The 15084-nt window shown below is 41.7% G+C and overlaps 1 protein-coding gene across 1 annotated transcript in view; it reads left to right on the forward strand.

The window, feature by feature from the left end:
- CFAP58 (cilia and flagella associated protein 58) overlaps positions 1-15084 on the forward strand; it is a 168665-nt gene that overhangs the window by 119323 nt on the left and 34258 nt on the right. Inside the window, exons 4-6 of the mRNA XM_083616650.1 lie at positions 7156-7296; positions 7621-7844; positions 14635-14746. Coding sequence (XP_083472776.1) covers positions 7156-7296; positions 7621-7844; positions 14635-14746 — 477 coding nt within the window. The remainder of the gene's footprint in view (positions 1-7155; positions 7297-7620; positions 7845-14634; positions 14747-15084) is intronic.

Consider the following 15084-nt stretch of genomic DNA (forward strand, 5'->3'; position numbering starts at 1 on the left):
CCATTCACGAAGCGTTCCGGAGATGGAGACACTTACTAATTGGCGCACAGCATAAGGTGCAAGTGTGTACGGACCACAAGAATTTGGAGTATTGGAGAACGGCACGAGTGCTCAACCAACGCCAAGTGAGATGGGCCCAGGAGTTCTCCAAATTCCATTTTGAAATCTGCTATGTGCCAGGTCCAGAAAACATCAGAGCGGACGCTCTCTCTCGCAAACCTGAATATTTGGAGGGGGAGGGAGCGCCAGAAGAGAGACATATTATCCCAGAGGACCACTGGGTGTGTGGTGCGGCCTGGGTGGGGCAAAGAGAACTGGTAGAGGGAACGGTAAATGATGAGTACGCCCAGGATAAGCTCAGAGGTTTAAGGAGAGAGGGAGAAGACCCCGGAGGTTTTGAAGAAAGAAACGGGGCATTGTATTACAAAGGGGCGCTATATATACCCGAAGGGGAATTGAGGGGGAGAGTACTCAAACAGCTGCACGACAATCCCACGGCGGGGCATTTTGGGCAACACAAGACCATGTGGTTGGTGACCAGGGAGTTTTGGTGGCCCAAGGTGAGGGAGGATGTACGGGAGTATGTGAGAAGGTGTGACCAATGCCAGAGAGCCAAAGGAGAAAGGCGGGCACCAGCGGGGTTATTAGAACCGTTACCCACACCAGAACGACCGTGGGAGGCAGTGTCGATAGATTTTATGACTGATCTGCCCAAATCCCAGGGGAAAACCGCCATACTAGTCGTAGTAGACCAGTTAACTAAGATGGGTCACTTTGTAGCTTGCTCACATGCAGTCACGGCGGAAGAGACAGCGAAATTGTTTGTAGAACATATTTTTAGGCTGCATGGCGCCCCCTTGAGGCTAGTTTCCGACAGAGGGAAACAGTTCACGTCCAGATTCTGGAGGAAGCTTATGAGCTTGTTGCATGTAGAGGTCAACTTTTCGACTGCCAGGCACCCTGAGACCAATGGGCAGGCGGAGAGGGCAAACGGTATCCTTCAACAATACCTGAGGTGTTATGTCAATGACAGAGAAAACGATTGGGTCGAAAAGTTGGCACTAGCGGAATTTGCTTACAATAATGCAGAGAATGTGTCCACCGGGATGAGCCCCTTTTTGGCTAATTATGGGTGCCACCCCAGGGCGTTTCCAGGGGAAGGAGGAGAGAGATGGAGTGTTCCGGCCGCTGAACTTTTTGTAGAGGAAATGGAAGCGATCCATCGTCAACTCCAACACAACTTAGAAAGGGCCAAAGAAGAATATAAGAGGCAGGCAGACAAGAGCAGAAGGGAAGGTGAAACAATTAGGGTGGGGAGTCGGGTCTGGCTATCTACCCAAGGATTGCCGTTCAAGGGGGGTTGCAAGAAATTGAGACCCAAAAGATTGGGACCATTTGAGGTCATCCAACAGGTCAACCCAGTGGCTTTCAGACTCCGGTTACCGAACCACATGAAACTGCACCCAGTTTTCCACAGGTCATTACTGTCACCATACAGGGGGGAAGGTGAAGGGGTATCCACACGGGGGCCAGCCATAGAAGAAAGGGAAAGCCGCAACGATGTGGCGGAAATCATCGACTCCAGGTGGAAGGGTAATCAGGTGGAGTATTTGGTCGAGTGGGAAGGGGAACCGGAGTCGGAAAACACCTGGGTGAAGGCAGAGGAGGTCCATGACGAGGTCTTGATCGAAACGTTCCACCAAAGGTTCCCCAGGAAACCTCAGCCAGTAGCGAGGTTCCGGAGGGAGTACTTTGGCACCACCGACGATGAGGAGGAACTGGAGGGATTCAGGGAATCGGAGTTGGAAGGAGGTACAGACTCCGAGGAGGAGGAGTACTTGGAAACCGGAAACAGCAAAAGGTGGAGGGAAGTGTTCGAAACTTCGGAAGATGAGGGAGGTTCCTTCAGGGGTTTTGCTCCCTCGCCTCCCGCAGAGGAGGGGAGGGAAGGGGGTGAAGGGGGCCCTGGAGGGGAGGTGGATGTCAGGGAACTGTCATCTGAGACGAAGGAGGTGAAAGGGCTCATGGAGGGTGAGAGAGACCACTCAGCGGAGGAGGGGACCAGCAGGGGGAGAAGTGGAGTTCCAAGGGAAAGTGAGTCGGAGGGAGGGCTCAGAGACACTTCAAGCGAGAACAGTGGGGAGGTTTCAGGACCTCCCGTAGGGACACCCACTCCTCGGCGGAAACTGTCACGCCGAGAGTCCAGAAGACGCATTTCCGTTAAGGAGCTTTTATGCTGGAAGAAGTTCCGTAAACGCCCACTGTCCGATTCAACGAGCGATTGATGGAGCCATGCTTAAGGAGCTCCGTCACAGACAGAGGTTTGGGGACTTAGCCAAACTCTGAGGGATCAGGATTTTACGCACAAGCAGCTCACCATCCCATCACAGTACCTGTTTACCTACTTGAATAGACTTTTTATTGTCTATATAAAAGACATCTTTTTTCTGTCAATAGTTGTTGAAGAGCAGTATTAAAATATATTTCATCTTGTGTGGCTCTTCAGAGTGGACCAAGGGCAGGAGCTGCTGCACTAGTGCTGTTGTGGAACATTTATAGTTTTAGTAATGGTAGGAGTGCATTCTGCAGTCATTGCCAGTGAAAGCAGGGAGAGCTGGAAGTCTCCCATTCCATTGCCCAGAAGAGGCCCTGCCACTTGGCATATGTAGGTGTACTGCTCATTCTGCTGTGCTCCATCCATCAGCCTGAGCTGATAAAAGTGGTATCCGATTTGTTGTGGATTCCTGGGGATTTCAGCATCCATGTTAAAGCTGCCAGATCCAGGTGCCTCAGGACTTAATGGCTGCGATGGCTGCAGTGGGGCTGTCCCAAAACGTCACCAGCTCTACATAGAACACACTTGATCAAGTAGCTGGATGGTGATCTGAAAGGGGCTGGTGGGATATAACGTCTATCGACTTGTCATGGACAACTCACTTCCTACTTAGGTTTAGGCTTGCATGAGCCTTTCCCCTCCTGCAATGATGGGGCACCTATTAAAATGGTCCCTCCTCTGGAGGCCATTGGATTCCATAGAGCTCTGGAGGATTTTCCTGCCAGGGTGCCCTGGGATGATTGGGAAATAACTGATTCTACTAACACTTGGGGTTCCTCAAAAAGACTCTGCAATTCAAACTGAGTTCTCTGCTGGCCCATGCTGGTTATTCATCCTACTTTTTGGTCTACATTTGTTAAATTGACTTCTGCTTAACAGATTTGTAGAATAGGAGTATTTTAAATTAAGTGTTACCTAGTCTGTAAGTGGCAGGGTAGAGTCAATATTCCATGGTTGCCCTCATTTTTCTGGCAGGGCTTGTATCCCTTTAACATTTGTGTGATTCCTGGCATGGAGATGCATAGATGGAAAATTGTCAGTTCTTGAATTTTTGCTGGCCATGCAACTATAAAAAGTTTACGATCTTGCCAGGAAAAAACATAGTAAAGAATATTATAGAGATCTAATACTTTGCTGGAAATGGTTCCTTTTTAGCTGAACATACATAGCTGTCTGATACTAAGCCAATGAATCTTACTACTAAGTAATTATATATAGGATTGTAGTCTTAGTTCCCTTCTTGACAGGTTGTACCAATGCCATTTTAGCCAACTGCCTTCATTCATGTTTCATTAGCCATTTGTGCTTGGAATCCATTGAACTATTGGTGTCTGGATTGCTCTGTCATAACATTATTATTGTAAGTGTTGATATACCCATTAAACCCTAGTGGTAGACTACACTGGCATGAACTTCTAGGGTTAAATATTTGCAAGTTAACTTGAGGAGTTTGTTGCTTAATCATTAGATAATTAGGCTAAGGACCCAGTCCAAACTCCCACCTCCTGCCTCTGGCCAGTGGGGCTTTGTGGAGTGGCAGGGCCACTCCTGCATCTGCAGCCCTGCTCTTCATGGTGCCTGTGGAGGCAGGTGATGGTGGAGAATGCTCAGGCCCCATCCATACGTGATGGCTGTGCCAGCCCAAGCTGGTGCAGCGATTGGGCCCTATGCCATTGTGCAGTGGCTGTAAGACTGACTTGGGAGCCAGTCAATCCTGAGCTGGCACAGCCCTCCCCCCATCCTTTTGAATGCCCCACTCCAGGGCTTTCTGCTGGCTCCCACTGGTCAGCTTCACACCTGCTTGCACAATTGGCAGCCTGTGGGAGTCTGGCTGTGTCCAGAGAGCTGGGAAGTGAGATACCACCACCAAATCTAAACCCCTTCCCAGGTGTAAGGATGGGTATGGTGAATTGTATGGTGAATGGTGGGTATGGTGAATGGTGGGACTGAATAACCGCAGCCTGATCTTTTGTAACTTTAGGGGGAAAGAAGATCAAGGATTTGAAGAGAGACAGCTGAACTGGTTGAATATAGAGAGTAGGCCAAAAGGAATAGAGAGGCAAAACCTAATATAGAGCAGAGATATCCAGGATTCTGGAGTTGTTCACTATTGGAAGGTGATGTGGAGATACTATTCTTTGCATAGTCTTATTTCTGGTATTGATGGATACTTAACAATTAACATTTGAAATGCTGTGCAAAGTTAGTAATTCCGCCTTCCCTGTAGTATATTAAGAAAGAAGAGAAGATACATACAGGGAGAGATTTTAGTTTTTCATTACCAAATAACAAGATTCCCTGTGAGTGGATTTCTGGTCAGGTGGAAATTTACTTTTGAGGAGCAGCAGAAAGTCATAAATCTGTGCTAAATCAAAAAGAAAGTAGGAGAATACTGTCAACGCTTCTTTTAGTTACACTGAATGTAGCTGAATCTGGCTGCATGAAATGTAACTTTTCCAACTTCAGTCTCTCTTTTTTTTGTCTTTTTAAGATCAAGAGAAACAGCATCCATAGCAGGTCATTTTCATTTTCACTAAAGGGGGAGATCCCTTCCTTGCTACTTTTTGCTTTGCTTTCTTTTTGTCAATTTTATGCTACGCTCCAGTGACTCTGTAGGTTTTCAGCTATTGTCAGCACATTACTGTTATGACAGAATGTCAATAGAACTCTGTAAAGGGGTGATGAATTTGGGTTCTCGGTCTGTCTGTGAGTTGTTATATCAGCTATGGAGAAAGCATTCAGAACTTTACTTCTTGTGCAAAACTGTCTCCTTTAACTAGCCTCTAATGCTGCCTTGTCACTGTGGAGCCATCCACCAACAGTTTGACAGCAGCTTGATTGCTGTGCTCTTTTACCTGTTCAATTATTCAGTGTCTGTGGCCTATCCTCACTTTAGTAACTGGCTTGAGGGCATTCTGCTCTGATGCCTACAGAATTTCTGCTAAATATCCAGAATGCTAAGAGTTTCCTCCTCCCTCTTTTACATCTTTCCCAACCCCAACCCAAATATTATGCATTCAATTCAGTGGGTGTCCTAGTATGCAACTTCTACATGTGTCTTTGGTGCTTTGGCCAGGATCCAGTGGATCAGTGGGAAAGCTTACCCATGCACCGTGTGTTTTCTGTTTTCAGGTACAGATCCTGTACCTGAAGGTATTTAGATCACACCTTTGTGAGATTTCTGACACCTCTAGGGCTTCTGCTTCACATGGGGCTCCTGGATTGTCTGGTAGTTGTTTGGATTTTGCTTTGCAAGATAGCTTAGATTTTCATGCACTTAATGCATCTGAACCAGAATATTTGCTTATATCAATAGCTTCTGCCAACATCTAAAGCTGTATCTTGTTTACAGCTTGTATATTCTGTGACAAAAAGGATAGCGTTTTGATATTAAAAAAATGTTTCAGCAATGCTGAACCACATGAACAGTTTTACTCTTCCAGACAATTACTTTTTACACGCTGTTTCTTGCATTTAATACTAGGCAGCATCCATTTTTGCTCTGCTGATAGAGTTTGATTAGTGTCCAAACTGGAGTTAAGTGTGGTGCAAATATTGTGCATATGGGAAAATAAAAGTTTTATTAAAGAAAACAACACGGGAGCAAGGTATTTTATTAGTATAACAGAACAGTTCTACCAGTTCTCTTAAATTATTGCTTTCGCAACCAGTTTTGTTGTTGTTGCATTGCTTTTTCTCAAGAGACCAAACACACATCCCCATTTATTGGAACCGGCCCTTTTCAGAATCTGTTGTGACAGAGCAGGATCAAATGTCTCTGTCTCTGAAAAACATCCTGTCCTGAAAATATATTGCAAATGTTTCTTGCTTTTAAAGATATTTCCCAACTAAGGAATCAATAGGAATAGCCTTTTCCTTTCTATCACTTTAACAAAGTGATTGTCCCTATAACAATTGAAGCACCACAGAATATTTGGTGGTTCCTTTGGCATGGTATCATTATCATATTTGAAAATAGCACACCTTGAGTTGCTCCCAGTGAACTACTGTACTAGCAATGTATCTAGGAATGATACAACTTTGCTAAAGGCAAAGGCAATAAATTACAGATAAATAACAGCCCTATTATGTGCAAACTTTATCACCTCAACTCTTGACTGTGAACGTGTTGTAGCTTACAGTATTACATAATATTATCTTATGTACTATCCTTGAATCTTTGTTTCTGAGTTCTCTATGCTGTTCCAAGCACACTATAAAAATGTCAGCAGCTTGAATGAAGGTGACCTGGACTGCTTCCATGGTTATGGGCTTTGTCTGAAAGTATTCTCTGTCCACTGCAGGGGTAATGCTGTTAAGTCCTCTGATTGTAGCGATTTCATGATCAATCAACCGTCTGTGTGATTGTGTCAGAATTTTCTGTGCCATAAAATGTATAATTTCACTTGCACCAATTCCAGACAAGTTTGATAAATTATAAAGATAGTGGTGGGCTATTACTGTAAGCAACTGAATTCTCCACTATCTACTACTGTTCATTTTCCCCCTCTGTAAGTTTAAGAAATGCCTGCGAATTACAAATTGAGCCTAAACCACACTGACATTTCTCCTGGGTATGATGTACAATACAAAGATGTTGGGCATATTGTTACAACCTTTCTTTTATAAGAGTTTAGTGTGCATTTGTGTGGTATTTCTCATTTGCTGTTGAGAACCAGCAAACTGAATCCAACAAAACATGAGAACCTAAGCAAGAGTACAAGATTGTCTAAATCTTAATAATCCTAAATTCCCAGGTTTATAAAGTCAGAAGCTGTTACTAAACACAATTTATTTCCTGTTTCTTTTGTTTCTGTCAGAGTGAACTGCTTAAAATGAGACAACAAGCTCTGGAGACTAAACACTTTATTGAAAAACAAGAGGAAGAAGAAAGAAAACTCTTGAAAATTATTTCTGAAGCTGATGCAGAGAGGATCAGGCAAAAAAAAGAATTAGACCAGGTAAGTAATACAAGCACTGCTTCAGTGGCATTTACTCCAATGTGACTCAGTTGAAGCAAATTGGCATAAACCCATTTAACATACCATAGTGTTATAAAACAGAAGGATGCCAACTTGTCCTACTTGAAGATCTAGCCTACTGTCAGGACTGCTTCAGACCCTCTTCAGTAATATTTTTATTTACTGACAATATGCAACATTTTGGTGCTATGTTTTTTTTTTTTGCTGATGAAGGCAGCGCTCCCCCTTTATGCTTTATGACTGACAATTTTCATACTTTCAGCCCATCTGTAGAATCTTGTCTTGACCTGCCACTTTTTCTAGGTTATCAGTGAAAGAGACATTCTGGGGAGCCAGCTGGTTCGTCGCAATGATGAATTGGCTCTTCTATATGAGAAAATCAAAATCCAGCAATCAATTCTGAACAAGGGAGAAATGCAGTACCGGCAAAGAATGGAAGACATCCGACTACTCAAGCTGGAGATCAAGAAACTTCGTCGGGAGAAGGCAATACTTGGCAAGAGTGTAGCTAATGTGGAAGAACTCAGGTAGAAAGACGGAATGAATCAATTTTGCTTGTGGCTGCAGCCATGACACTGCTTTTGAGACACTGGGGAATGTTTGTTTTCATGCATGACAAAGATTTGTGTTGACATATCAGTTATTTCAAGGAATGATTTGCTTCACATGACCTCATACAATACTAGATTTAAATTCAAGCAAATAAGCCAATCAATAGTCAGGAAAAAGAAACATCATTTTAAAGGGAAGTTGCTGGTACCAAACTATCCCACTTCCAAACTTTACTTACTTCTACAATTGCTACAACGTAAAACTTGACAGGCTGCAATGGGGAAAATGTTCAGAGTTCAGTGAATAACTTAGTGGGGCCCAGGACCCACATTAGCAGAGCTGTTTTTTATTAGGTAATTCATAGTGGAAACAGAACATTTGACATATTTATAACAAGCCCTCATATGTTCTCAGTTTTTTGTCCTTTAGATTTATCAGGTAGCTTGATCCTAGTAGAAAGATTTGCTTAAATTTTCATTCGAGATTGTGTTTACCTCGGAGCAAAATTTTATGGGCTTGCTAGATTTATCTCCTCCTTTTTTGTGCTAATACTTTAAAAAGAAAAAGAAAAAAAAGACCTTGCTATACTTGAGACATATTTTGTTCTTTTGGGAAAACATTGTTATATAGTCACTGTGGGCTTGTAAGAAAATAGACTAAAGAAAAGGACTGCTTTCAGTGAGTTACTGGTTTGGCAAAGGAGGATTTAGTTCTGTCTTCTGTTAAGTAAGATTTATGCTGTTGGCAAAACTTCACAGACATTAATAAGGTTTGCTCTAGAGAGTTACTCTGCTAGTCCCAAAGAATAAGCACAATAAAATAGGTAAGGTGCTTTTTAAAAATTAATTGGACTTATTTCTTTGGGTGAAAGAGTGTGCAAATTTCATGGAACTTTTTACTTTAGCTAATTCTTAAATGCTAAATGACTTTTAGGCAATTAAATAACAGGGTGCTTCTAAGCATTTTTCCTGAAAAGTAAATCTTATTGAAATCAGTGGCTGTTACTGTGTAGTAAGTGTATATAAAATGCAGCCTAATATAGTTTTAAAAGATTTTGCAGGTAATGTGCCAGTGGTGGCTATAATGAACAGATTTTTTTTCCTCCTTTGGAAACTACTGTAGAGAGAGGCAGTGGTCATGGGATGTTTTTATTGTGAACTTTAGATACTAGAGAACTAACAATTTCTGTTGAGCGGCTTAGTAGACTGATACATTTTTGTGGGGTGTGTGATAATTTTTTTCCTCTAGGCCCAACTGGCTAGTGGTTTTAATATATGGGGAGAGGTGGGCAGATTTCCTAACAGAGGATTTTGTCTCAGTGCAGAACTTGAGAGAGATGACTTGAAGGTTCCTTCCCGCCCTAATTTAAGATTTTATTTAGATTTAAGCATTCTAGAAAGATGTGGCATTTATTTGTTGTCTATGGTCAATGACACACTTTGGATTTTGGGCTGAAATGTATTGGGCTGCGTGCTTGATTACCATGTGGAAATGCAAGTATATGCTACTGTGGCAAGGTTAACTTCTGTTAATGGCATCAGCAACTCTCTGTTTTAATGAACTCCCCAATCATTGCTAGAATTGCCAGAAAATAGTCATTTCATCATTTGCAGTGCTAAGCTGCTTTAATTGGTAGTACAGTTACTTCTTTGGGTTTGGCCCATCCATCTAAGAATTGTTTCATACATTACAAATGTAAAATGTAAAATTGTTAATGCATCTTGTTTATGGCACCAGTAATTCTTATTCTTATTCAAACCTTTATTAGGCATTATACAAATAAAACGATAAAGGAAAAAGTAACATATAAAAGCCTTGAGATATATACAGAAAGGCAGCAGTTGGCTACATACATATATATATATATACATATAAAATCAGTGGTTTTCCTTGTTAACCTGCTCCTTGGAGGACTGCTACCAAAAACTCGGCTACCCCCGCCGTTACCCTTTGGTCAACGTCGGATAGGCAGAATCCCACACATTCACCTTGTTGGGGCTCCAGACCACCCAAAAGAGGGGACAGCACGCGTTGACGGAGCGTACTGTACAATGGGCACTGAAAGAGAATGTGCTCTACCGTGTCCGGGACATTCATAAAACATCTGCAGAATCTCTTGTTTCTAGGGATGTTTTGATATCTTCCCCTGACAAGTGCTGAGGGAAAAACATTCAAACGGGCCAGCATAAAAGCCCTACGTTGGGCTGGAATTATTAATTTGGTGACGTAATTGGCTCTGCTATCTAAGATATTTAAATCATAGAATATGGGCGAGCAAATTTTGTTTACAGCTGCCATAATATTTTGCCTCTCGACATCCTTTAGTCTAGTTAGGATATTATGGAAAATGTATTGCTCATTAGAATTGTACAGGGGCTCCAGCTCGATGCCTAAAGATTCAATCTTTTTTTCGAGGTACTGATACCATCTTGATTTGTAGGGGTCTTTGAGCAAATCAGCGAGCAGACTTGATGGAGGGCAGCGAAAATGGCAGCGTAACCAGTACTTTATTGAGGTGGACCAGGCCCAATATTCCATTGTGTGTATGCCTATTTCTGCACACATTGTTTCATATTTGATCACAGCTGGGAGTCCAAGAATACGTCTCAGAAAGCTGGAGTGAATCTTTTTTAAATCACTATTATATGCTTGGACCCATAGCGGGATTCCATAGAATATCTGGGATTGCACTTTTGTTTGGAATATCTGATTGGCCGCAGGAATAAATTGATTGCCTTTCTGATAATAAAAACGGGCAACTGCTGATGAGGTGCACTTTGCCTGTTTTATGGCATTTGTGCGATGATTTGCCCACCCTAAATTGCTCTGGAATAAGATTCCCAGATACCTATAGATTTTCACTTGTTGGATTTCTTGCCCTCTTATTTTCCATTTCTCTAATTTCCAACCATTCGAGAAGACCAAAATTTTTGTCTTCTCGTAATTTATAGAGAGCTTGTTACATTCGCAGTAAAGGATCAGAGAAGATATAAGACGTTTCAGACCCAAACTCGTTAATGATAGTAGAACAGCATCGTCTGCGTATAATAACAGAGAAACTGGTTTCTGATTAAGTTTAGGGGCATGTGATTCTATTTTTTGAAGGTGATCTGGCAAGTCTGATAAAAATAAATTAAATAGGAAGGGGGCAAGAATACACCCTTGTTTCACCCCTTTCGAGTTTGGGATGTCTGATGAAAGGTGACCTTTGGTGTTAAGTTTGACTTGACAGATATTGGAAGAGTATAAATTTTTTATTAGGATCAATAAGCGCTGATCAATTTTTAATTCTGCGAGTTTCCTCCACAGCTTTGGGCGGTCAATTGAGTCAAATGCACCACGAAAATCTACAAAAGCGGCAAATATCTTAGATTGCCTTTGAGATCTGTATTTTTCAACCAAATGCATAAGTATAAGGCAGTGGTCTAATGTAGAGCAACCTTTGGAGAAACCTATTTGTTCTTTCCCTGGTAAATTTAGATTTTTCATCCAGGTAAGGAGTTTAGATAAAAGGTGCTTAGCGTAGATTTTCCCTATCACTGATAATAAGCTTATCGGTCTATAATTCCTTGGTTCTTTTGGGTCGCCATTTTTAAAAATTGGGATAATTATTGATCTTAACCATATCTCAGGTATGATCCCATATTTATCTATGAGGGTAAACAATTGAGCTAAGGGTTCTGCCCACCAATCTATATAGGTCTTGAATAATTCTATTGGTAGACCGTCTGGCCCAGGAGATTTCCCCGATTTGAAATTTTTAACTATCTCTCTAATTTCCTCTTCTTCTACCCTTGGCCACTCCTGGAGTTTATTGATTTTATTTTTAGTGGTTTCATTTCCTTTAAGTTCACTGTGTAGATTGTTAAATACAGATGTAAAATATTGGGACCATTTGGATTCTGCAATTGGTGGTAGAGTTAGTTGATTTTCGGCTTTCAATCCTCCGTACACTAGGTTCCAGAACGCTTTGTTATTTTTACTCTGGATTGAGTCGAGTAATTGTAGCCATTTTTGGGTTGCATATTTCTGTTTCTTTTCGGCCAGAATGTAATGATATTTTCTTTTTTCATCAAGATAAGAGGGCTCTAGTTTAGTGCGATTATTTTTAAATGTTTGGCGCAGTTTTCTTTTTAGCTGGAAACATTCATCATCAAACCAAGGGCTAGCGCTATGTTTAAGTACCCAAACTTTAGGTGGAGTACTAAGTTCTACGAACATTTGGAAGATTTCATTATAAATTTTCGGAATATCGCTGTGGGAATTAGTGGTCTTTAAGTTGGATAATACTTGTTTTCTCAGGTTAGCTGTAAGTTTTTGCCCCACTACTGCACTCATTTCCTGGGACCATTTTAATTGGGTCATTTGTTTGTATTGAGAGGGTTCTATAATATTGTGCTTGGTTATTTTGGTTTCATCCTTTAAGTTAATAGACAACAATAATGGCTGATGGTCGCTTTCAGTACGCGTTCCGATTTTGAGGTCCATAATCGAATTTATAATATTATAAGGGACAAGAATATAGTCGATGACACTGCATCCTCGGGGGGAGAAGTATGTAAACTCCCCGCTTCTATCGCCTTTTGTTGAACCGTTCACAATCTGCAAATTAAAGTTGTTACATAATTCAAGTAGGCGTAAGCCTTCGTTGTTTACAACCCTATCTCTGGAGAATCGTCCTATTTTCAGGGCATGTGCGATATCATTGTCAGTATTCCAATTTAGTTTGCTACATAGTTGTTCATTGTTGGTTCCCACTCTGGCATTAAAATCACCTGCTATTATCAATGAGGCATTTGGGTATTTGGCGGTCAAATTTTCTATATAAAAGGTTAGTTGTGACCAATTTTAGAAATGAAATAGAAGGTATATAACTAAAATTATAACAATAAGAACTTTGAAAATCACTTACGTCATGGTGTATAAAAGATTCCAATGATGGCTTATGTCTGATTGATGAAACAAGACCATCTACTGTATGTCTACAGGCATACAGTGTAAAAGACACTGTAAAGAAAAGGGGAAAAGCACACATGGGAGGTTGTCCTCCTCAGGACTAGCTGGAATGGAAAAAGTTCAGGGGCAGGAGGCACCTGATGGAGCTGATCTTTCAGCAGAGCTGAGGGAATGAGCTGTTCCCCATCTCTAAGGCAGTCTTCCGGCAGTAGCAGCTGGTGGAGCTGTGCGGGAGGGGCTGTGTCGCTCTCCTGTCTTCCCAATGCTGTATGTTGCTGCCATTTACCAAGAAATCGAGGGGCAGGGCAGAGGTGTTTAGCATGGCATGGTATGGGCAGTGGTGTGTCTAATCCAATATGCCTGCATTGTGCTGAGCTTATGTTGCCTTGTCCCCCTGCATCTTGGTGGCAGTGATGTCCAGCGTTGGGAAGACAGGAGAACAATGCAGCCCCACCCACACTGCCCTGGCTACCATTCTTGATAGTAGGCTGCCTCAGAGACACAAAGCAGAGCTCATTCCTTCAGCTCTGCTGAAAGACCAGATCCACTACTGCCTGCTGGAATGACCGTTACCAGGTGATAGTTGATGGGAGAGGTCTAATGGAGCTGGCAATAATTCAATGTTGTATTTCTTGTTGCAGCCATGTAAGAAGTCACAGAGAGCCGAGTGCACTGACATCTGCATTTGTAGAAAATGCATGACTGAAAATACACATTTCTCATGTGTACAGATTACATTTTTAGGCATGCCTTAATATATTTTATAGGTATATTTTTACTCTTAAGTCTGGTGAAGAGATAATGAGGATAGGTGGGAGTTTTTTCAGTTCCGATATTTAGCTGGAACACTATGAATAGAAATGTAAGTGGGACTTCCTCAAGCTGCCCAAAGGAACAATTTAATGCATGTTTCCTCAGCTACAATAAACTTCTGGAGTCTGCCTGCTTTGAAACAGCCTTCAGTTTATATCTTTCGATGAATGCTCCGTACCATGTTGTAGGGCCAGCCCCAAACATTTTGGCACCTGAGGCAAACCACAAAATGGTGCCCTCCCCCAACTAGAGAAGAAGGGACAAGTGAAGTTCCTACATTAGGAACAAAGGGGAATAAATATCTACATCAGAATTTCTTGCCTCTGTGGATCCTGTTGCCTGAGATGGTTGCCTCAACTTGCCTCATGTATCGACCGGCCCTACCATGAAGTTCCATAAGTCACAGATGGAATGTCTGGGAAATACTCAACAACAAGGTCACTTAGGTTGCTTTGGGGACATTACATTTATCTCTTTGTGGTAGTGGGCATGATCGGATATGTATGACACCTGGACAGTTTCAACTATAGTTTTGTTATCACTAGCCACTCATTACCTCATCTCAAGTCCTAAATAATGCATGCTGATTGTACCATATTTCCTTTTACCATATTTTGCTTCTTGAAACAAGACTTCTAATTTTTGATCTCTTAGTAAAAAAAATCCTTTGTGACAAGCCTAATGCTGGTATTTTGCATAGCAGACCTCTGAACGACTGCCTTGTGTAAATAGGGAAAGTTTGCCATTGCTTTTGGCAAGAGTCGAATGGGATGACTGAAAATAGCATTACATCATGAAACTCTTCTGCACCCAGTGCTGGAAATGTTTGCTTGAGTAATCGAAATTACTAGTAAATACATGCGAAAGAAGAATTGTACTGAGAGATTTCTACATGTTTCTCTCTTACACCAAGTAAAAGAGTTAATAAACATTTTGCCATATTCATATTAAGTTCTTTGCAGAGGTCATAGGGTTTGTATTTCTTACTTTTTGAAGGCAAGAAGTTTATCATATGCAGAAGGAGTTACTAAAGGAACGGACCCGCTGTAGAGCCTTGGAGGAAGAGCTTGAGAACCCCATGAATGTTCACAGATGGAGAAAATTAGAGGTAAAGTGTCACCTTTCAAAGAGACCTGGTTTTTCAGATAGATAGCATGGTGCAAAGCATATTTTAATCTGTGCAAACTGACATTAAAAAGGGCAGACAGGCTAAAATTTCCACACCATATTCTATGGTGGTTAATGGCAGACAGGCTTTATAGGCACAAGGCATTTGGGGATTATTTTTGTGTTGCTTCCATGATGTATGATTGCAGAAAGTTTTGCAGAATGAAAACTGATAAAGCCCAAAGAGAAGAGAAAGGTCTGAAGGTGAGATTGAGAGTGAAATAGTTGATTAACTTGGACAGGGGGCTAGAGTATTAAACAATTCAAAGAGAGTCCCAC

Source organism: Podarcis filfolensis, assembly GCF_964270895.1.
Source record: "Podarcis filfolensis genome assembly, chromosome: 5".
In the NCBI taxonomy this organism is placed as follows: Eukaryota; Metazoa; Chordata; class Lepidosauria; order Squamata; family Lacertidae; genus Podarcis; species Podarcis filfolensis.